General features: G+C 40.2%; 1 protein-coding gene across 6 annotated transcripts in view; it reads left to right on the plus strand.

Moving 5' to 3' along the window:
- The first annotated feature begins 1,149 nt into the window (after positions 1–1,149).
- APP (amyloid beta precursor protein) overlaps positions 1,150–22,944 on the plus strand; it is a 275,370-nt gene continuing 253,575 nt past the window's right edge. For all 6 annotated transcript variants that reach the window (XM_027101867.1, XM_027101878.1, XM_027101888.1 and 3 more), the window contains exon 1: positions 1,150–1,410. In XM_027101867.1, the coding sequence (XP_026957668.1) occupies positions 1,354–1,410 (57 nt within the window). In that variant the 5' untranslated portion in view covers positions 1,150–1,353. The remainder of the gene's footprint in view (positions 1,411–22,944) is intronic.

Raw genomic sequence — 22,944 nt, forward strand, 5'->3', positions numbered from 1 at the left:
TGCCTGGTAAGTAAAGACAGAAGACAACACCTAGGGGAGCTGGCAGAGAAATACTGATTTCTTGGGAAAGAAGCCAGCATCCTCCTGGCTGAGCCAAGATCCCACATCTGAAGTCCGTGGCTTCCTTCCCTCCCATCAGCCCCACTCTGGACTGTGCCTTGGTGGCTGATGCTCCTTCAGGTCAAGAGCAGATGTATCTGGGCAGTTCTAGCCCATTCTAGACTCACTGGATATAACCCGGCATTGGATGGCTTGTGTTTAACCTAGGAGAAAGTGGCTTCCCAGAAGGCTGATTTCTGTAATTTAGGACAGACACGAGGAAGAACAAGTACTGAGTTTGAGGTCAGAAGTTCTGAGGTATGGGGGTCTAAAGGGAATCATCTTTCCAGACCCTTCCCCTCCTAACTTTCACTTCACCCACATCTCAGATGATGTTACATCCCTGCCTGATTAAAAACAACAACAAAAACTCAGATGACCGTCCCCTTCTCAAAACAAAAACAAACAAAAAATAAACCAAAAAAAGTTTTTTTTTAAAAAAAAAACCTTCTTTCAAGGAGAAGTAAATAGGTCACTGCTTCTTCTCCAGGTCCGGCGCCTTTCTCCTTCGGTTCGGTCTAAAGATAGAAATTCCAGGTTACTCGTGGTTGCTTTTGACGGGAAAAAAATGAGGCTTTTGCTCCCTTTACAAGCAAAGAAATCCTATTTCCTTTAAGCTTGTCTTGTTCACATTCTCTTCCAGAAACGCCTCCCCCACCTCTTCAAACCGAGACAGAAAGCGAAATGCGGATAAAAACGCACCCCAGCAGCAGCCCTTTATACGATACCCCCGAGAGGCCTGCGGGGTCGGATGAGTCAAGCTCACGGGTAACGGCGCGGAGCGCTCTCGACTTTTCTGCATCCCAGACGTCCTAGGACTCACCTTTCCCTGATCCTCCGCCGTCCCTCTCCCGGCCCCAGACTCTCCCTCCTACTGCTCGTGGGGTTCAGGCGGCAGGCGGCCGGGGAGGCGCTCGGGGAACCGGGGGAGCCGAGGTCGCCGCACCTGTGGGCGCCGGGGGCGCGGGCCCCTCCCGGCCGAGCGGGCGCAGCTCTCCGGCGGCTCCGCTAGGGGTCTCTCTCGGGTGCCGAGCGGGCTGGGCCGGATCAGCTGACTCGCCGGGCTCCGAGCCCCGCCGCCGCGCTGCTGCTCCGTCAGTTTCCTCGGCAGCGGTAGGAGAGAGCACCCTGAGCAGCGCGAGCGCGGGGCCACAGGAGACGGCGGCGGCGGCGGCGGCGGCGACACCGGCAGAGCAAGGGCTCGGCGGATCCCACTCGCACAGCAGCGCACTCGGTGCCCCGCGCAGGGTCGCGATGCTGCCCGGTTTGGCACTGGTCCTGCTGGCCGCCTGGACTGCTCGGGCGCTGGAGGTGGGTGCCGCGCCTCGGAATGGGGTGCGGGGGGGAGGAGGGGACCCGCTCCCTCTGAGTCTTTAATCCAGAGAAGCCGGGGGGCAGTCGAGGGGACCCCTCTCCTCTCCGCGCCCAACACCCCCGCTTGCGGGCGCCCTGCGCATCCCCGCCTCCGGCCCAGCCCTGCCCTGGGGACGCGCGCTCCGGCCAGCGGAGAGGGAGCGGGCGAGGCGTCGGGCCCCTGGGTCCGCGCTAGTCGGGGGCGAGAAGAGGAGGAGGCTGTCCTGAGCTCGGACCCTGACTCAGTTCCTGACTCGGGGGCCGGGGGGAGGCGAGATAAGTCCAGATGAGAGATAGGGGGAGGGAGCACATGGGGAAAACCGAAAACGCAGCGTCCCTGGATCCTGTCCCCGGCACTTAATCGCTGCCCTTCCCTTTCTCTCGGGCCCTGGCGAGGAGGAGTCGGGACAGCTCGGGAAGCTGGGCACCCTCCACCCCCAGCTTCCCTTTGCCTTTTCCGCCCCGTTTCACCTTCTCTTCGCATCCCCACCACCCCTTCCCGGCCCGACCTTCTTCCTCCTCCCTTCCTCTTCGCGGCTGCTCGGGGCTGCCGCCCGAGTGCGATCCCAACATGCAGGGTCGCACAACACCCTCCACAGGCAAACTTTGTACATTTCTGCGTCTCCCTTTTGTGTTAAGTTGAGAGAGATGGGAGGGGTCGGACACCCGCAGCCACCTCTCACCTTCTCCAAGCCAGGACATTGTGGGCGTTCGCTCGCACCCTCCGATTCTCCCGGTGAGGGCGAAGGTCCCTGGGAACAAAAGCCGCGACACCCCGCCCTCGCCAGCCCGGGGCGCGGTGGGCTGAGCCGCGCTGGTCTGTGCGCCACCGAGGCTGCCCCTGACTCCCTTCCCTGTGCTGCGCGTCTGTCCCGGAGGGGGCTCTGGCGGTGCCTCGGGGCCCCTCTACTTCCCCCCCCCCCCAACTTCCCATCACCTCCGCGGCTTGCTGATTCTGTGCTCGGTTGTGAAGTCCTTGAGGAGAAATACGCGGAGAGTGGGGTGTGCGTCTGGAAAGGGCAGTGGCTGGTGGTGGGGAGGCACGAGCACTCCCCTCCTGTGCATCAAAGGAGGCGTTTGTCTGATGAAGGCGCGGCCTTTTCCCTGGCAGCGCTGGGCACTCTGGTTTAGCTCCTCTGGGGACGCGGCCTGCTGTGGAGGGTCCTTAGGGTCTTTTTTTTAGGGTGCAGATGAAAGGGTTGAATTGAGTGAAGATTAAGACGGAGAAGATGGCGCCTCTGCAGTGCAGCAAAGAAAATCTGTGGAGGCTGCAGCCTGGTGAAATCCACCCACCGCTAGGTGTATAGCAAGTCTTCCCCATTGATCCAACTCTCGAACATTCAGCTAACGCCTGTGCAAAATGACTATTTTCCTTTTTATCTGAAGATGCTTAGAAGTTGTTTGCTTGGCAGCTGGGGCAGAAAAGGTTGTATTTCGCATCCTTTGGGTTCCCATTCTGTATTTTACCATTTGGTAACCTCCCTTCCCCGGATGTTTGTTTGTTTGTTTGTTTGTTTCTCCTCTTCCCCTACCTCATGGTGATTTTCCAAGAAAGCAATTTCTGGACAAATGTTTTCCTGTAATTCCACTGAGACTATACTGAGTGTCACACCGTTACAGCTTTTTAGTCCCTAATTTACAAGGTCATTGAACTTTTTCCTCTTCTGTCTTTTTCCTACAAGTGGCTCAGGAATCACCTCAGGGCTAGTTAAGACAGATTTTTTAAGAGTTGAAGAATTTGGTTTTCTATTTAAAAAATGCATTTAATTAAGGGAGCTGGGATTTTTCCAATACTTAAATTTACTCCAATGATTATTTCAGTTTTCCTGATTGTCTTATTACACATTAAAAGACACATATTAAGTAATTAACAGCATATCATATCCTTTATAGTTGAAGCTTTTGCCAAAAAGTAAAAAATAACTGTTTTGAGCAATATTTTTTTCTGTGTAAAAGGATGCAGCGTGTAGGCAAATATGATTCAGATTTCTTTTTTAGCCTGTTTGACTGCATTTTTTTGCTCTTCCTCCCATCCTTTTGGACATTTTCACTGGTTACTGTCACCTCCTTCAAAGGGTGGAGGTGAGATTCACAGTTTGCATTTTGCAAAGCGTTAATGGAAAAGTAGGCAATTCACTCTGATGAGGTTTGAGGGGGATTTATGCAGCTAAATCTCTGTCCACTGAAAAGATGTAATTATGAATTGACTGTCTTTTGTAGGGCTGAGAAAATAGGTCTGCTGCAGATGGCTCAAAAAAAGAAATGAATAAGGGCAATGACAATGGGGCCTCAGCTTCTGGGGGAAGCATCATTACCTGAATTGATGATTTTCCCTACTACAATGACCGAGTATGAGTTAAAAAAACCCTGGCATTTATTTATTTAAACTTGATTCCTCTTAAGTTTTGTTTTCCTATATTGTGGGATTTAACCTAATCACAAGTACCTGCTTTCATAGTGGTGCTGATTCACAGATAATATATACCTACTCACACTGGCCAGAACTAACCTAATGGTAGATGCCTGAGCACAGAATAGTGAAGCTCAGATTTGATAGTGAGGTATAAGGAATCACTGTTTCTGCCTGATCTGTGGAAAACCATGACACGGGCAGGGCACCCAAGCGGCTCTCTTGTCACCCTAACCAGCAGAGGCATGTGATGGGTACTTGGGAGGCCATTAGTACTGCAGAGAAGTACTCCAGAGAGAATAATGATCCCTGGTTCTGGTTGGGGAAATGAAGAGGAACATATAACTAAATAAATCACAAGGTTAAATTAGAAATGGCCGATTGAAAAAAAATAAAAGAAAGAATGTGACCCATTGATTATTGGTTTGAAGGAAAACGGAGAGGTCAGAAACAGACTCACAGATGTAGAGAATGGACTGTGGTTGCCAAGGGAGAAGGGGGGGTGGGGAGGTTGGATTGGGAGTTTGGGATTAGCAGATGCAAACTGTAATATTATATATAGAATGGATAAACAACAAGGCCCTACTGTGTAGCATAGGGAACTATATTCAGTATCCTGTAATGAATCATAATGGAACAGGAAAAAAAGAGAAAAACATAGAGGTTATCCTTGTGGAAAAGGCTTTCTCCCTGTTGCTAGAGGACCTCTATTTTGTATTACTTTTCATGGCATACTAGAGATTTCTATACAGATATTTGTATGAAGATGAAGATTGTCAGTCATTCTAGAAATAAACAGAGCTATTATGTGCCTTTCGTGTGGCCACTAAACTACCATTGAGTGTGGTAAAATTCAGGAGAAATGTACCTTCTCTTTCTGCACGTTTGATCTAGGTGGGGATATGTATTACCTTAAGAGACTTACGAAGCATCTTCGATTAATATACTTCTCTAATTTCTGCCTAGTTATATCAGTTACAAATGCAAAGATAAGCCTTATACATGTACTTTAAAAATAAAGCTCCAGGAAGTAAGGTTTAGATTGACTTGCATACGCCTTATTTCCCCTCACCCTCCTTCTCCTGTTCCCAGGAAGTTTGCAGAGTAAATAAGACGGGCACATGATTATGAAAGAAAACAAAGTGTTAAGTACCAAGAGGAAAGTACAGATTAAGTGGCATACTGAGTAAAATATTAACAATGTAAACATCTATATATAAGGAATAAAGGAACAGTGGGATGAGATAATCCTGGAGAATTTCTTGGTGGTTCCTTTCCAGCCAGAGTTGTATCTCAGGTTGGGAGAAGGGAGATTAAGTCTTTGCTTTTACATATTTGTTTACATACTTCTCTCCATCTTTCCCCTCCTAGACACGCGCGCGCACACACACACACACACACACACACACACACACACACACACACACCCCTACACCCCTACACCCCTGAGGGTGTGGGTGGAGCCAGTGTGGGATTTGATTTTCTTAGTTTCTCATCTATTCATTTGGGACCTTTTTAATTGATTCTCCTTTTGGACCAAGCTCTCTCCTGTAGCCCTGAAGCTAGCCTGGTGAACAAAACCATCATTTGCTTCAGGAAGCTTCCAGTCTAGTGGGGACCATACACAGACCATACACAAATCATTATAAGTGTGTGCTCATGAACTGTGACAGATGCTGAGACAGAAAGCAAAGGTGCAGGGTACACTCTGGAGAGGAGTAGGGAATTCCAAATAAGGAGGTGAAGGACCGAAGGTGAGGGGCTGAAAGCAGGGTCTCAGAGCTCTGAGGCGGCATCTTCATTAGCACCTTGACTGAGGGAATGAGTACATGATGAAAAAAGTGATTCACTGGGCAGCAATGAGGAGGCTGGGGAAAATAAAATGTTTAGCTTGTAGTTTTTTCTGGTAGTTTTCTACCTCTTCATCTTCTACTTGACTATGAAATGGTTTCCTTTTTACAGTAGGACCTCACATACATATGTATGGAGTGAGAATTGACACTAGCACCATCTTCTGCAAATCCTTGGGGATGCTGTCACCCTGTGTGTCACAGCCCATATCCAGATACACCCTCGTGAGTGGCTGGAGGAAGATGGAGGGTGGCAGGCAGAGGACGCCAAAGTGAAGGAATGAGCAGACCCCCTGAATGAGTAACAAGTTTAAGCCAGAAAATGTCTATTTCTTAGTTTTCCTTGTAGTTGTTAGTAAAAGGAAAGCAAATAGTACCTGAACCCTCAAACTGAATTTGGAAATGAAAACCAGAGGAAGGGGAAGATGTTATGTAACTGTTTTTTCCGTTTAATGTGGATAGTTTAAGAAATAACTGTTTCAGTGAGGACACTAGTGTTTTTCTTTGCAAAAAAGAAAACCTGGTGAATTTTTCTCTTCAGATTAATGGTTAGTAGATATGCTTTCCTGGTACCTTTTTAGAAGTAGAAATGCACCAAAAACTAGATTCGAATGGACTGCTCTAGGAATAAAGTAAGTCATTGAAAAAAAAGAAGAGAAAAAGCCTGGACGTGTTCATGAACTAATAGATATATGAAAAAGGGATGCTGAATAGATTAGTTAGCTGACTATTCAGAGTGGGATACAGAAGACTCAGTTTCACATGTGAAATCTTAGCTGAGATGGGGAGCTCAGAGGCCATTTTACTTATTTCACGTGGCTACATCTGGAAGAAACATAAAATACAGATTTAGCTTGAGCGTTGCTAGGATTGTAGTATTTTATGAAAGAAGGTAGTGGTTGAAATGGGGAAAATGAAAGGCTTTTGAAAGCCAGCTCTATGGAAAATAGTGGAACTGTTCCTACATTTATAGCCTTGATTTCGACCAACGTGATGTCAGGCCAGCAACCAAGTCATGGAGTTTCTCACGTGTTCTGGGAAGGCAGCACTTCCCATTGATCAAAATATTGACTGTGGGTAGCTCATGCCTCAGCTTCTTCCCTTGTAAAATGGGGATAATAATGTTTATGGTTGTTGGAGATTGAGTAAATATATATATGTAAAATTCTTGGAACAGTAAGTGAGTAAATATATGTGTAACATGATGGCACCTTATAAGCACTACCTGTTAGTTACAATTACTGTTTATGATGATGATGTAAAATAGATACATTTAATCTCATAATTGTTGAAAGTTAAAAAAAAAACAACTACATGATGTTTCATGACTTATTGACTAATGCACTTACCGACCAGTTAAGACTGTTACAGGAATTTGGCATCTTGTTTTTGAGAAGAATGAATTAATCTGATTTAAATTGTAAAAAAGACATTGCAGATAAAATTTTTATCACAAATAAAATTTTTAAAGTATATATTATAAAATTTCATTTATGAAATATTCATATGTATTTTATATTTCAGTTGGCTTTTTTGAAAAGCATTAAAGCAATTCATGCTAATAGAAAAACTTGAACACTATACAGAAATATGTAAAACGCATAAGCAGTTGCTACACAAGTGAGTAAGACCTATTTTAAATGTGTTGACCCTGGCAGCTTGCTAGACATGTCTGAAATTGAGCAAGTTTATATTCTGGCTCGATTATTAACTCAGCTATTAGTTGATTATCAGCTGTGTGCAAAGAGCTGTGAATAAGCTTGGTTTAGCTCTCAACAAAACCTTTTCTAGAAAAGTGAATAAACAGGTTTGGCCAATCTAGGCAGAAATGGAAGATTTCAAATGCCAGCAAAAGAATTTTGATGCTACCTAGAATAGAAGCTTGAAATAATCTTCATCAGAGGACCAGGAAACCAAAAAGCTGACTGCTTGAGAAGATAACGCTTCTGTAAGAAATCAGTTTTCAAAATAAAATGAATTATTTTACTAGCTAGATGATGATAAATTCTGTGGTGGTCTACTCTAAAACTTTATAGTGATCTACTGCTTAATTAAAAGCATAGTTTTTTAAGTCAGCATATTTTGCTCATTATAAAATAAAAGTTTTCTAATCTCAGTTTCAAAATTAGGCTGAAGATATTTGAGAATACCCCAAATTGGTGATACTGTGGTTAAGGTATTATTAACACATTGAAGAATCAATAATAAGCAAAATCCCAAGGAATCTATATGTTTTTTTTTTTTAATCACACCAGTTCCTGTATTTCTTTATCACTGTCCTGCTCAATCAAAAAAAAGTGAGTTCAAGTCAGAGGATGCAATTATTGTAGCCATGTTTGAAGTAAACATGCTGCTCAGAATGGATACAGTGAGGAATGCAGGTACCACAACCACTTATGTAGGGTGAATGAGCAGGGGCAAGTTATAAGCAAGATGAACATTTCAGAAAACGGAAAAGAACAATAACCCTGTTTTGTAGATGAACAAATTCTAGAATTCTTAAGGTCTTATTAGTGATGGACCCCAGTATTTGTATCTTCTAATTTCCAGATGGTCTCTCTCTTTATTTTTTCTTCCCAAGTTGCGATGATTTTTAGTTGAGAAGTTTGAGCAAGAAAAAAAAAAAAATTAGTGATTTATTTTGTTGATATGCAATAGTTCTTTGCTTGAGTCTCTTTCATAGAGAATCTAATAATTTGTCCTATGCTCTCATTTTGCTTCCACAGAAACCCACATTCTATCTTACTAAAGAATGTTTAAGGCATCCTAGGTGATTGGGACTGATAAATTACTTTTCAGCCTTAAAGGATGCTTATGAGAATAAGAGATCTGCTCTATCAAAAAGAGTCATTTGTATTAAGGGAAGAAATGCGTTGTTACTCTTGTTGCTTTGTTAAATTTCAAAGCTTTAATGACTGATATATTTTGACCCGGTGGAGACATTTTACAGGAATAAAGACGAGAGGTTTAATCCTACACTTGAGATACATTTGTCTACTTTAGACCTGACGTCTTACCCCCAAGTGACCACAAACTCATTTGTTGTTTCTCCTGTCTGCACATGCTGGATTACAATAAAACTAACAAGGCAACATAGTTTTTATTTTTAGTCAAAAATGAAGAAAATAGTATTGTCTATTAAGGCTTGGTTAGTCCAAAAAAAGGACTTTTTATGTTTGCTCTAACTAATGGATGGCTTTTCAAAAGCATAATTATTGTTTTTATAAATAACACAACTCAGTTATTTTGTAATGGAATTAATAGGCACACATGATAAAGATAGATAAGTGCTGTTTTGTAACCATATTTATTGATTTTTTTCATCTTTCGAAGAAAAGAGGCCTTATCTACTTTGAAGATTGAGCCTTTGAAACTGATGCAAACTTTTTGAAATCTTTGCTTAACTCTTCAGAGACTAACATAAAAACATCATATGAAAAGTTATATTTGAGAGCAAATATTCCCCATGCTGATGCTCTTAATTACTTACTTTTTTTTTTTTTAAACAAATAGTTTTGTCATTGCGGTGTATTGGTTTGAAGATACAAATGGTGAGTTTTTAAGAAACTCCCATAGAAACTTGCAAACATGCAGAGTGATCATTCCAAGAATAATTTATTCAGATACTTATATATTAGATGAATGAGCAATTTAAAATTAAAATCAAATGTCTATAGAGAAGTTACTAGCATATTTTCATATACAGAAACTTAGATTTTTATAGACACACCCAGGAAAGGAAAATTCACTCCTTCATTTAACCAATATTTTTGAGGTCCCTCCCCTCATGGGAGTTTACAATATAATGAGGGGTAGACAGAATAAATAGCAAGTAATAGGGGACTTGGAAAAAATTAAGGTGGGTAAGGATATCATAAGCAAATGCTAGGTGGAAATCTGCTGTGAGTGTGATATTTTATGTGGTGTTATCAGGAAAATTCTCTGACCTGGTCACTACCCAAATGTAAACTTAGATATCTGGAGGAGAGAACTATTTTTTCACTGTGATGTAAAACAATAACCAGAGACACAGATCTACTTTGGTGGTTAGATATTAAAAACAAAAATGGTGGGGCAGGAACTCAGGAAGCTGTAGGAGGCTGAAGGAAGCCTATTTCCTACAAACAAGAAACGGGGGAAAGGATTTTTACCTGAGAGGGTCCTGCTCAGTTTCAAATCCAGCTCACCCCATTATTTCAGAAGCCCTATCCACATGCGTGGCATGTCCTCCACATATGTATTTGTAGAACAGAACAATTTCCTAGGTGGTGAGAGTACCAGCTTCTTCCTTGTGCTTTTCTGTATTTTCCAAGTTGCCTAGAGAACTCTTGAACTGCTGCTATGACAAATCAACATGTAAAAATTTAAGTGGGAAGGGTGAAGTTATTCCTGCCTCAGAAGCATAGGAAAGTCAAGTAAGCAGAGGCAGAAAGCCCCAGGAGAGCAAAGAGTAGGTGTGGCCAGACTTCAGTCCGTTCAAAATTTGCAAATCTGAATGGTTCCTGTGTATAAAGGAGTTCCAGAGGCACACTGCCTCCTCTCTTTGCCCAAAGATAGAAGGTCCACACAGAGTTCCTGAATCCTGGAGATTTCTCCAAATGAAAAAGCTTCCTGGGACTTCCCTGGTGGCGCAGTGGTTAGGAATCTGCCTGCCAATGCAGGAGACATGGGTTCGAGCCCTGGTCCGGGAATATCCCACATGCTGTGTAGCAACTAAGCCCATGTGCCACAACTACTGAAGCCCGCATGCCTAGAGCCCGTGCTCCACAGCAAGAGAAGCCACCACAATGAGAAGCCGGCGCACCGAAACGAAGAGTTGTCCCCGCTCCCTGCAACTAGAGGAAAGCCTGCGCGTAGTAACGAAGACCCAGTAGTGCCAAAAATAAATTAAAAAAAAAAAAAAAAAAAAAGAATCTTCCTGCCAATGCAGGGGACACAAGTTCGAACCCTGGTCTGGGAAGATCCCACATGCCGCGGAGCAACTAAGCCTGTGCGCTAGAGTCCACAAGCCACAACTACTGAGCCTGCATGCCACAGCTACTGAAGCCTGCGTGCCTAAAGCCCGTGCTCTGCAACAAGAGAAGCCACCGCGATGAGAAGCCTGCTCACCTCGACGAAGGTAGCCCCCGCTCGCCATAACTAGAGAAAGCCCATGCGCAACAAGGAAGACCCAATGCAGCCAAAAATAAATAAATTTAGTTTAAAAAAGTTTATTTCATATTTGAGTATAGTTGATTTACAGTATTGTGTTAGTTTCAGGTATACAGCAAAGTGATTCAGTTATACATACATTTATTCTTTTTTAGATTCTTTTCCCATATAGGTTATTACAGAGTATTAAATAGAGATCCCTGTGCTGTACAGTAGGTTCTTGTTGATTATTTTATGTTATTAGTGTGTATATGTTAATCCCAACCTTCTCATTTATCCCTCCCCCAACCCCAAAATTGGGATTTTTAATATCACCATTTAAGAGAAGGGCAAAATGAGGTTTGGCATAGGGGGAAATCATCTATGTAGTGATTGACGTCATGTCTTAATTGTGATAAGATCTCATTAATTGGGAAACTACCATTATATCATTATAGTGATAAGTAATACTATTGTTGTTTATTATTGTTTTCATAGTAATGTGTTACCATTATTATCACTATTTTTTGTTAGTACCTATAAGAATTACCACTATTACTTATAAATATTGCTATGATAGTAATAAGCATTACTATTAGTAATATAATAAGCATTACTATTATAGTAATTAGTATTACTATAAATATTACTGTAAGTATTACTATTATCACTATTAGTAGTGCTTAAAATGACTATATTATTACTTACAATAAGTATTGCTATTTTTCTTGTAATAAGTGTTACTGTTATTATCACTTGCTTTTTTATTATTTAGAATAATAAATACTATTATTATTTGAAAAAAAAATGGTGGAGCAGAGAAGGGACTATTGACTGTGATCACAAACCGTTTCCTATAATTTGTTTCATAACTCACTACAGTGCCTTACATCTAGTATTTACAAAATATTTGACAAATGCTTTAAAATCAGGACTCTAGGAATTTTATACTGTAATGATAATTATGTTTGATTTTTGACAGTTGAATTAACTTCTCTTATGTTTATGAAAATTGTGAATGACACCTAACTATAAGTGTACAGAAAAAAATTAAGCCTTTTAAATAAGATTTATTTTTTTCATCCTTTTCTAAAACATTTTATTGTGAAAAAGGTTATATAAATGCTGTCAACAACTTCATTTGCAACTCTTTATTTCAGACATTCAGTTGACCTAGCAGAAAAATGCCTTGTTCGTGAAATATTTCATCAATCCTCTGATTGATTGGGACATTTTCAATAGAGAATGCCTAGAAATAATTTTCTTTGAATAAGATAGTAGAATTTAGAAAGCAAACATTGTGTATTGGAATGAAATTGAGTGGCCATCAAAATGAAAATTTCATTATCATTGTCTCTTCAGTTTTCTGCTTTTTTGCCATTTTACAGCTAATATTTACTTTTTACTTTAATGTGAACCAGGATCAAAATTGGCCTTTTAAGAAAAAAATTGAAATTCTGTTACTTCTATTCTCTAAAGGAATTGTACTTCTCAAGTTCAAGGTCTTGAAGCCAATGCCACTATATACTATTAACTTGACAGGCATTGAAAATCTAATTGAGGTCATTATGATTAGCCTTGTGTCTTGTCAGTGTTTTCTCAGGCTTGTTTTTAACGTTTTGTGTCAAGTGTTAAATCCTCTTACACCACAGAATCCAGAAAATTTCAATCCAATAAAAGTAAACTAAATTTGAAAATGCTGTAGTTGTTTTGTGCGGGGCAGGTTCTTGGCTAACTGATAGGACAATGGAACAGGAAGGCAACTTACGTACTTCTGTTGATTTGAGGAATTGTGAAAGGCTCCAGTTTCAAGAATACATTTGTGACAAAACTGCAATTTTGTGATCACTGCATACTTGTTTAGTGAATTATGAGAGGAGGGAATTCTCTGAGCGTGACCATGTGACTGAATGGCTCAAACAGTAGAAGCAAAGGCTGCTGGGTAGAGAGCTATCTTAAGATAGTGCAAGTACCGGGAACTTGGGACTGAGTAATTAATCAACGTGGCCATCTGAGACATCCAGGACAAAGATGATGAACAGGAGGATATACTTAAATAAACAAGATAGGAAGCAGACCCACCCAGTTCCCAAGCAATTCCTTTCCTTGTCTGTATTTGCCATTTAAATATTTCACTTCACTTTCATGAGCCTGGACTCAAAGGTTAAATTTGTGTCTTTGTGAGTTTTCTGGGTGGTGCTGTAAGGACACAGATGGGAAGTATTGAGTTTGTTGGGAATATTTCTTGTGTGTGTTCTTAGTTGCATTATTGACTTCATAAATAGCCAGTAAAGAGAAAAACATTTTAGCTTAAGTATTGGGGTTTTTTTCCTGGAAAAAAAAAATTGGTTAAAATATCATTCTCAGCGTTTATTGCCACTGTTAAATTACTTATGCTTTTAAAAAAAATCTGACACGTAACCTCATTGTTGGTTTGCTCATTCATCTCAGAAATGTAACATGTGAAAGTCAAACCCAAGCCCGTCGATTGATTCTTCTGTTAGCAGATGAGGGGAAAGTTTAATGCAGGATGTTTAATTGGATACTTGGATTATGTGTTCACCTGTTTTGTCTCTATTCCAAATTTTCTCAGGGCGTTAGTGGTTGGCGCCTGTGTTACTGACACTCCCTTGGATTTTCGATTTTCATTATTCCTAATTTTTTTTATCTCACTGCATTTTTCTCCTACTTTTTGAATTTTTAAAAACATCATTCATTTTTTCGGACATGTACTGGATGCCTTCTGTATTTCAGGGTGACAGGAGCCCTACAATCTTCGTGGGGCTATGTATAAACAGAGAAGTGATTCAGTCTGTTCCTTGAAGGATTCACAGCCTGACAGGGGAAGAAAGAGATGCAGAAATAATTAAGTACAGTGTGCCAAAGGTCACAATGGAAGAAGGTACAAAGTCGTCATAGAAAAGACTGGCAGCATTTGAACTGGGTTTCAAGGATGAGTGGAGGTTAATTGGATCATGGTAGGGCTTTCCAGATGGAAGGAGCAGCAAGTGTGTAGAGGTTAAAAAGAGGAAGCCATGTGAATATGGGTGAGGGAGATGGTGTGAGGACAGTAGGAGATTAAGAGCTTTGGATGCCTTGATGAGTTTGAACTTCATTTTCTCAGCAATGGGGTCCTTTTAGATGTTCCTAAAATGGGAGTAGCCATTGATGACTGTGGCTCAGTTAGGTTTAGGAGCCTTTGCAGAAGTCCTTGTCAGTGTCTGCTTCATCTTGCTAGCCAGATGGTAGCACCTAGCTGCAAGGGAGGCTGGTACATGTGATCTATTAGCTGGGAGTATTGCCATCAGGAATACATTCCAGGTTCTCTTACTGATAAAGCAGAGGTAAGGTATTGAGTGACAACTGGCATTCTAGGATGTAGAGGAAATACAATACAAAGGAATATAGACAAAAGGGGTAGATTAATAAACAAACCGAAGGAAAGATTCTCTCTGAGCAATTAGATTAGATTTTGGGGATTTGCCCACTTCTCCTTATCTGCTTGCTAAGCACATAAGAAGCACATCTTTGGGGAGTGATGGAGGAGGAGATGGGGAATGCTGTTTTATTTTTATGGCAGGAACACCCAAGAGCTAAGCCTTTACTGTGGCAGATTGTACCCAAGGTGGTTTAGACTTGGGGCCCTGGAAATCCTTTCAATCAGAGTGGTGGAAACAGTTGTAATTCCAGTGGCTCTGTGGATAATAATGGCAGTATCAGTTTACTCTTCGCACTGGTAGACTATCTTTCATTTGATCTAGAAGCTTCCCTAAAGCACCCTTGTTGTTGTGCTTGTTCTTTGAAAGGAATAGCAGATAAAACAAGCTTTGAGGTTTTTAGAGAAGAGGATGATACTGGGAATCTCTTTTGAGCTAGATTTCCCTACCATGTTCAACTTCTTTTCCATTGCTACACACCCCTTCAGATCTGCTTATGTGCACCTGTGTTATTAAAACAGAATTGAAAAATCTGTGGAAAAGAGGAAAATAAACCTTAATATATTAGTAAATTATTAGTAAATAAATCAGTAAAATTAATAAATCAATCAGTAAAAACGAGGCTGCCATTTTAAAACTCATCTTAACTACTTATCTATTTTCTTATTCATTTCAGTTATTCTAGATGTGGACAAATGAAGATATTTACCGAAAGTATGTGATGAAATAACGATGAGGGAGAAAAACTTAGAATCTTGAGCAGGCTTGATATAATTATCCACATTAGGGCATAATTGAGTTTTTATAGTAGGCATTTTACTAGCACCTCAAGATTTATTTAAAATATGTCCCAATAGTTTGACATATTGTACATGTTTCTGTCTTAAGGAAATGTCTAAAATATTATGGTTCCTCAAAAACTACTCTTGGTTTTATTTTCCACATTATTTCTTTTTGAACCCTTGGTTCTCTTTAAGAGAAATCAAAAGCATAGTTCAAGTTTGATCATCTTAAATCTTGGCATTTCTTTTCTTTTGAAGTGTCTAGCAAGGAAAATATTTTCTTATCACTTAAAGAGACTGCCTTCAGAAAAACAATTGACAGTGTGTAGTGTCTGAAATAGTTGTTGATTAATCATGAGAATCAGAAAGAGGAGCCGATATGTGTGTGAACATAGATTTCTCTCACATCCTGGTCATATTTTGAAATTATACTCTTTTTTCCCCCTAAAAAGAGTGGGTGGTACATTGTATCATGGAAGTTTGAATATTTGTCTTAAATATATTAGCTAGAATTTGAAAATATAAGAAAATTTGTTATTTAATTCCTGCATAGTTTTCTAATGGTCATATATATTATATAGAAAATTTATTTTAAAACTTTATTTATTATTTAAAAATTCCTCAAAGGGCATATTTTATTCTGAATTCTGTTCTGCTTTCACATATCTGAAAATATTTGACGTAATTACTGGCTATGGTTTAAGCCTGGTCTGAAATGGTTGTGCCTTTAGTTGGCTTTGGATTTCAGAGTTAGAGACTGTTGCTTGCTTTAAATAATTCGTAGTTGATTTTGCAGGCGATTATCAATAGATGGATTCCTTTGTTTAAGATTTCCTAATTGAAAAAGTTGGCAGTCCAAGAAAATGTTCTGAGAAGAATATTTATTCTCGACTTACCTGAATCTTATATTTTATTGGCTTTGTTCATAGCCTGTTGTATTTCTAAGTAAACAAGTTCTCTAGAAACGATCTCTGCTTCCTTGATGATTTAAAATACATTAAATTAAAAAAAATAATAAAATAAAATACATTAAATTAATTGATACAGATAGTAAAAATTAGTGGAAAAGTTTCTAGTTAGATATCAATAAAATGTGCTCCATCCATGCAAGTTTGTTTTAGTTGTTCCTATTAAATTCGAATGTGAGTTTAAAAAAAAGAAGATTGTGGTCATCTTTGTGAAGGAAACTCAGTTATTACTTTAAATATATATTCAATTCAAGGAAACGGAAAACAGTTGTGCCTGTGTGAAGGCGCATCCATTCAGGATTATGCTTCAATCCTGTCATACAATCCTACAGTTGATAATTAAGACTTAGCCTTAGAGTAAATGAAGTGATATTGATTCTTTTTAGGCCCAGTGTTATTTGCTATTGATTCACTGTTGGTGAGCAGAACAAGAGAACAAAAGCAAGGCTTTAAAACAGCCATTTATAAGTATTGTGTGGAAATGATAAGCTCCAAGTCCCAATAGTGAAGAGCCAGGGAATGGCAATGTTCCACTCAGATGCTCTCCTGATGTCATTTCATCTTAGAATTCCTCTGGCCCTCACTTAACGCCTAGGCCCAACTCCCAAACAATGCAGTTCAATACAAGTATAATAGGACCACAAGTATAATTTAAAATTTTCTAGTAGCCACGTAAAAGAGAAAAGAAACTGGCAAAACTAGTATGTTTTAGTGCACCCAATAAATGTAAAATATCATTTCAATTTATGGTCAGTATAAAAATTAGTAATGAAACGTATTACATTTTTTTTAGTCAGTATAAAAATTATTAATGAAATATATTACATTTTTTTTTTATGTCCTCAAAATTTTACCCATAGAGCATATTTTAATTCAGACCAGCCACATTTCATGTAGTCAATAGCTACATGTGGCTGGTGGCTACCATACTGGACAGTGCAGCTATAGAAGGGCCATCTCAACTCACTACTGTCTAGGAAAAGAATCAGTTTTTGGAGCAGGTAGTATCCGTAAGACCTCCTGTCTATTCCTCTTCATCTTACAGATGAAGAAATTTGGATCTGGAGATGGCTGAGTTGCCCAATATCACTTGACTGTTAAGGGTCAAAGCCCTATCCTTGTCCTCTGGCTTCTAATCTTTCTTCATCACCCTGATTCTTCCTTCTTTTCTATGTTGCAGAGTCCACTTAAATATTTACTAACGTTAGGTGGTTGCTATCAGTTAAACATTGAGTTTTAAGAAAGTCTGGCTCACCTGAGATAGGCATGGCCTGATCCAGACAAAACTCTCTTTTGAGGCAGGGTAAGTAAAATTACCAGGGATATCTAGAATCTCTTAGGGGAATAGTAATGTGAGATGATGCTGGGTCCAGTGATCAATTTTGTCTTTTTTTGATGTGGGCACTGTTGGAGTAGGAGTTAGGTGGACCCTTTGGGACTCATAGTATGTAACTCTGAACACTGGTTGAAATGTCAACTGCCCAGTGAAAGGAAAAGAGATCAACAAGGCATTATGTACTGTGCACAATGTGTTGTGTGTATGAGGTCTCTTCCTGGAAACACTGGGTTAAGCTTTCTTTTTCTTTTTTCTTCCATTTTTTGGAAGGCTGCCCACGTGTGTGCCCATAGTTCTTACCCAATTATACTTAAAGTATGATATTTTTTGACAACTTAAGCCCAGTGCACTCCTGGCATGTAAAGTAGTTATTTTCCAAATGCAAGCAAATGTGGAAAACTTACCACACAGAATTGTGGGTTGGCAAAGGCAGGAGGTTGATGTACTCCTGGGATCATTGCTGTAAAGTATTTGTTTTATGGTATGAGAAAGCACGGAGTGAACTTTTAAAGTTGGAAGTTGTTTTAAAATATTTATCAGCCTGGATGTTGTAGATTTTATGAGTGCTTTGAAGAGAGTTTAAATTTATTCAGTGACTTAGGTTTAGTGATTTTAGATTTAGTGTTAAACTTGACAATTATTCTATTTGAATCTTAGGACTTCTCAACTGCGGCTAGACTTTACCCATAAGGTGCAATTGATCTTTAAGTTAAGCATGCACTGCGTTTTCTTCATATTCTGGGGTGAAAACAATTGCGTTTTTGCAAATGCTGATATATGAGACAATGCTTAGAGTATTCATGGCTTGCAGGAATGAGTTAAAAGTACAGGGATATCTGTATCTCCTTTGGCAGTTGACTATTATTAAACTTAAAAAAAAAGTCTTTAAGCCTAAAAAAATTCACGGTTTTTAGCCATTTTCCATATATTTTTCATAGTACATATAACCAAGAGGAACAGAAGTTAGAGCTTTAAACTGTTTGGGGGTATCATAGTTTTTAAAACTATGTATAAGAGTTTTTGAGTTAGAAAAGTATTACGACTTCATTGTAGGTAACTTAGAGAAAATATAAAAACATGCATGACCCTACCACCCACAAATGTGTTTTATTTCATTTTTTAAAGCAGTTTTGAGATCATGCTGTAGATTCCATTTTATCCAATCCTGCATTTGATTCCTTAACATTAAATCTCATGCCATTCTCAGTTGTTCGTAAGTATAACGTCTAATGGATGTATGAATCTGTGTAGGGCAACAGGAGCTCTGTAATAGTGGACATGTGCTTTTCGTATTTGGCATTTCCAGCCCGAGGTTAGGATAAAAGTAGTGACGTAGGGAGGGACCCTGTGCCAAATACTTGTTAATATTTTAAGTAGTTATTGAATGATCTAAATTGCTGCTCTCAAGGAGTGTTCAACACAGTGGTCCGTCAGCTATAATATAGTACTCAGAGAAAAATAGATGAACAGAAACTAGAGATTAACGAAGATGAAGAAATAAAGAAAACCTGACCTAGTAATTCAGACAAACAGTTCTCTTATTCAATAGTTCCATGATCACTTTTGTAGGAAGAAGTTTGGCTGTAAGAAGTTATTAGACCTGACAGACAAATATAGTCAGGGATCGAATGTAGACATCAGTGAAATTGTGATTTCAGTTTCTAGAGCCACTCACTGGGAGCGTTAATCAGGTAACGTGATTACACAGATGTAAATAAAGCATCCTCCTTCCATTTCCCTGCTGTTTAAGTTTCTCCTGATTTTATGTGGTTAAAAAATAAGTCAGAAACATTTACTCCATGAAGTTCCCCAAAGTAAGAACCTTTAGCCACAAAAAATAAGTAGATTTGTCTTTAAATTGAACAATGTGTGATGAAGTGTCACTTCCGTAGAACCCTGTGTAGGGTTGTGGAACCCATTCAGCCAGACTCATATTAATCTTTGATTATTAACTGCTATTCACATGGACATTTAACCAGTTATATCTTACCATATTTCATATCATAGGTTTTTGGAGCAAGGACTATGTTGTTTACTTTTACTTATTTTAAATAAATAGAACACAGTAAATATACAGTGAATAAATGCCACCCCTAGAAGCCCAAACCTCTTTTCTTTGTCATGTCTCCACAATTAACTGCTCTCTCTTAAAATGTATATAATCTCTCAGACCGAATCTCTTCTTTAGGGATGTCACTTCTTTTTGTGAACCTCTTCTTACCCTCCCTGCCCTACAACCCATGTAAAAATGTTAACATCAAATAAAATTTGTATGCTTTTTCTCTGTTGATCTGTCTTTTGTCAGTTTAATTTGAATTGAACCGGGAACCAAACCTAAGAGGGTAGAGGAAAGAAACTGTTTTTCCTCTCCTACAAGGATTCAAGCTAGAGGGAATGGTAAATGCGAAGGCCGTGAGGAGTCTGAAGAAGTATGTGAGCTGTTACGTGAATTATGTGTACATAATTTATCAATGATGGTTCACACTGATGAATCATTTATGGAAACTAATGTTCAGCGTCTTCTATATTGAATTTACTCAGTCTTGGAGAAGAATGTATGTTTCAATCAAGAGGGATTTATGGAAGACATTCTGTGTTCTAAACATTCAACAAAGCTCTTAGGAGTGTGTAATAATTCATCTTTGCCTCTATTTAAAAAGTTAAAATGGGAAGAAATACTGTTTTACAGTTATTTCGGGTTTTTTGTTTTAGTTTTTGTTTCTAACATGCATTAGAAATTTGGCAATCATGTCATGTTGGTGTGATTTATTAGTTCTGGAATAAATAGCTCTATTTCTGGCATATGTAAGTATAGATGCTTCCTTGGCTTTTGCAATAATAAACAGGTATCTAGCTCTTTCTATGATCTGGGCAGTGTTGGAAGTGCTTCTCATGTATTCAGCAGCTGCCTGTGAGGGAGCTACTGTTAAGTCATCCCCATTCCATGTATCAAGCCCATGAAGTATCAGCAGGGAAGGAGCTGGAAAGTGGACCAGGTTCAAGCTCTCTGTCTTCACTGTCTGTATTCTTAACCACTTATCTCTTCTGCCTCTGGCAAAATGGAGTAGTGGATGGAGTTCAGCAGGTATTTCCTCTTGAACTAGGCATTTAGCTCCTTGCGGAAGCAGACCAGGGTGACAGTGGCTGCTTGTTTAGCAATAAGACTAATCTGTTCCACCTTCAGTTCCTGGCGGCTCCCCCTTCCCTCCAGCCTCACCTGCGCGAAATTCCAAGCACCAATGTCTCTACATGGCGCCCTCTCACCTTCTACAATGCCCTCTCCCCTTCCCATTCCATCCCAATCCCTTTCCTTCCCTTTCTCTCAACCCCAAATAAGATTGTTCAGAGTGTAGACGTTGGCGTCATTCAGACCTTGGATTGGAGTCACAACTCCTTCAATTAATTATAGAGTTATAACGAGCAGGAAAATGACTTAACTTCCCTAAACCTAAATTTCCACATCTACAAAGTATCTATAAATAAGTCGGTCAGGAGGAAAAGTCACTTTAGAATCAGGTACAAAGCATAGAGCCTGAACAGTAGCAGGCCCTGAGTGAATAATGGCCCTGGTTTTCATTTTAAGTTTCTTTGTAACGTCGCCTCTGATCCTTCACAACTATCCTCGATGATGTTCAAGTCAGCTCCATTTTACCCCCGTGAAAATGCAAAGGCTGGGGAAGCGGCCCAGTGGCCCGTGATACTGCACTGTTTAGCTTCACATTTCAGTGCTATCAAATAGCTGGAAGGCTGTGGTATCTCACCATTTCACTGATAACATTTTCAACATCTGAAAACAGGAATGACCTATTTTTTTTTAACGTCTTTATTGGAGTATAATTGCTTTACAGTGGTGTTAGTTTCTGCTGTATAACAAAGTGAATCAGCTATATGTATATCTGTATCCCCATATTCCCTCCCTCTTGTGTCTCCCTCCCACCCTCCCTGTTCCACCCCTCTAGGTGGTCACAAAGCACCGAGCTGATCTCCCTGTGCTATGCGGCTGCTTCCCACTAGCTATCTGTCTTTTTTTTTTTTTTTTTTTGTGGTACGCGGGCCTCTCACTGTTGTGGCCTCTCCCGTTGCGGAGCACAGGCTCCGGACGCGCAGGCTCAGCGGCCATAGCTCACCGGCCCAACCGCTCCGCGGCATGTGGGATCTTCCCGGACCGGGGCACGAACCCGTGTCCCCTGCATCGGCAGGCGGACCCCCAACCACTGCGCCACCAGGGAAGCCCCACTAGCTATCTGTTTTACATTTGGTAGTGTGTATATGTCCATGCCACTCTCTCACTTCGTCCCAGCTTACCCTTCCCCCTCCACGTGTCCTCAAGTCTATTCTCTACAAGGAATGACCTATTTTAAATCCTGCGTAAACTTTGGTTAAGTTGTTCGAGTCCGAGATGTCTGTGAACCCCGAAGAAAAACCACTAGGAAAGGAATGTCAAGCATGTGTATCGCATCCGGGATGCCACTGTCTTCCCGCCCACTTTCCTGCCTCTCCCAGTCCTGCCCCTTGTTGGCATGTTCAGCAGTGACCCTACACAAGTGACAGTCTTGGCTGTTGGGACCAGCTGGAAGCAGCCACAAAATTCCTGGCTGCTCTCTTTCAAAGATCTCTGCTAACCCCTTTGAAAATAAAGAGATTGTCATGTATCAAAGGGGACTGGGAAGGAGATAATTGAGACATCTTTCTGATGGGACTTGTGGCTTCTAGCACCTGCAGAAGCTTTCTGAAATGGTGGTGCTCTTGCTTTAGGTAGAATCAATTTAAATCTCTGGGGACCTGCTCACATGTTGCTCATACTATGTATGAGGAATGTTCATTTCTCTTCACATTTGATCGGTGTACTTCTGTTCTCATGTCATGAAACATTCGATTCAGGAAAAAAATCACCATGTACCTTTGATGGTTCCAGGTGACTCTTAAATTTCATTAACTCACAAAGTATGAATTGAATGCAGCAGTCTGTTTTTGTTTTGGGGGAGTTTTATTTCAGAGTTTATTTCAGGGGGTTAATCTGGATTGGGGAGGGATTGAATTTTTCAAGACAATCCCAAGAGACTGCAGGGGTGTTTGATGTTTTGATTCTAGAAGGATATACATTCCCTCTTCTCCATTTCTTCCTTCTGACCTAGCAAGTGTAAGGCCCTATCAGGTGTTAGTCTGTGCGATCCTGTTACACTCACATCCTGTAGCTGCATCCAAGTGCTTTGAGGCTGACTTAACACAGATTAATTTAACAGTTGTTGTGTGAATGCAGATGCTCTCTGCTGCTTATTTCTAATAAGTTGATCAAGCCATATAAAAAATATTTTTCCTCTTAAAGAAGTCTCATCTACCTATTAAGCTGTAGAGCAATAAAGAAAAACTGAAACGCTTAGGACTAAAATTAGTGTATTATATTTAAAGCTCTTCTCCTCAGACTGATTATGACATGCTCCTCTGTTGAATTTCTAGTCAGGTGCTTATTCATAAAAATAAGACCGATATAAATGGTAGTGTTCAAATGTTACACCAGTCTGTTTTTGCAGTTTGACCTTTCACAGTAGCTAAATAAATACATTTTGCACTGAGAAAAG

This window comes from Aethalodelphis obliquidens, unplaced genomic scaffold, assembly GCF_003676395.1.
Source record: "Aethalodelphis obliquidens isolate GAN/ISIS:26980383/991018 unplaced genomic scaffold, ASM367639v1 scaffold1, whole genome shotgun sequence".
NCBI classification, from domain to species: Eukaryota; Metazoa; Chordata; class Mammalia; order Artiodactyla; family Delphinidae; genus Aethalodelphis; species Aethalodelphis obliquidens.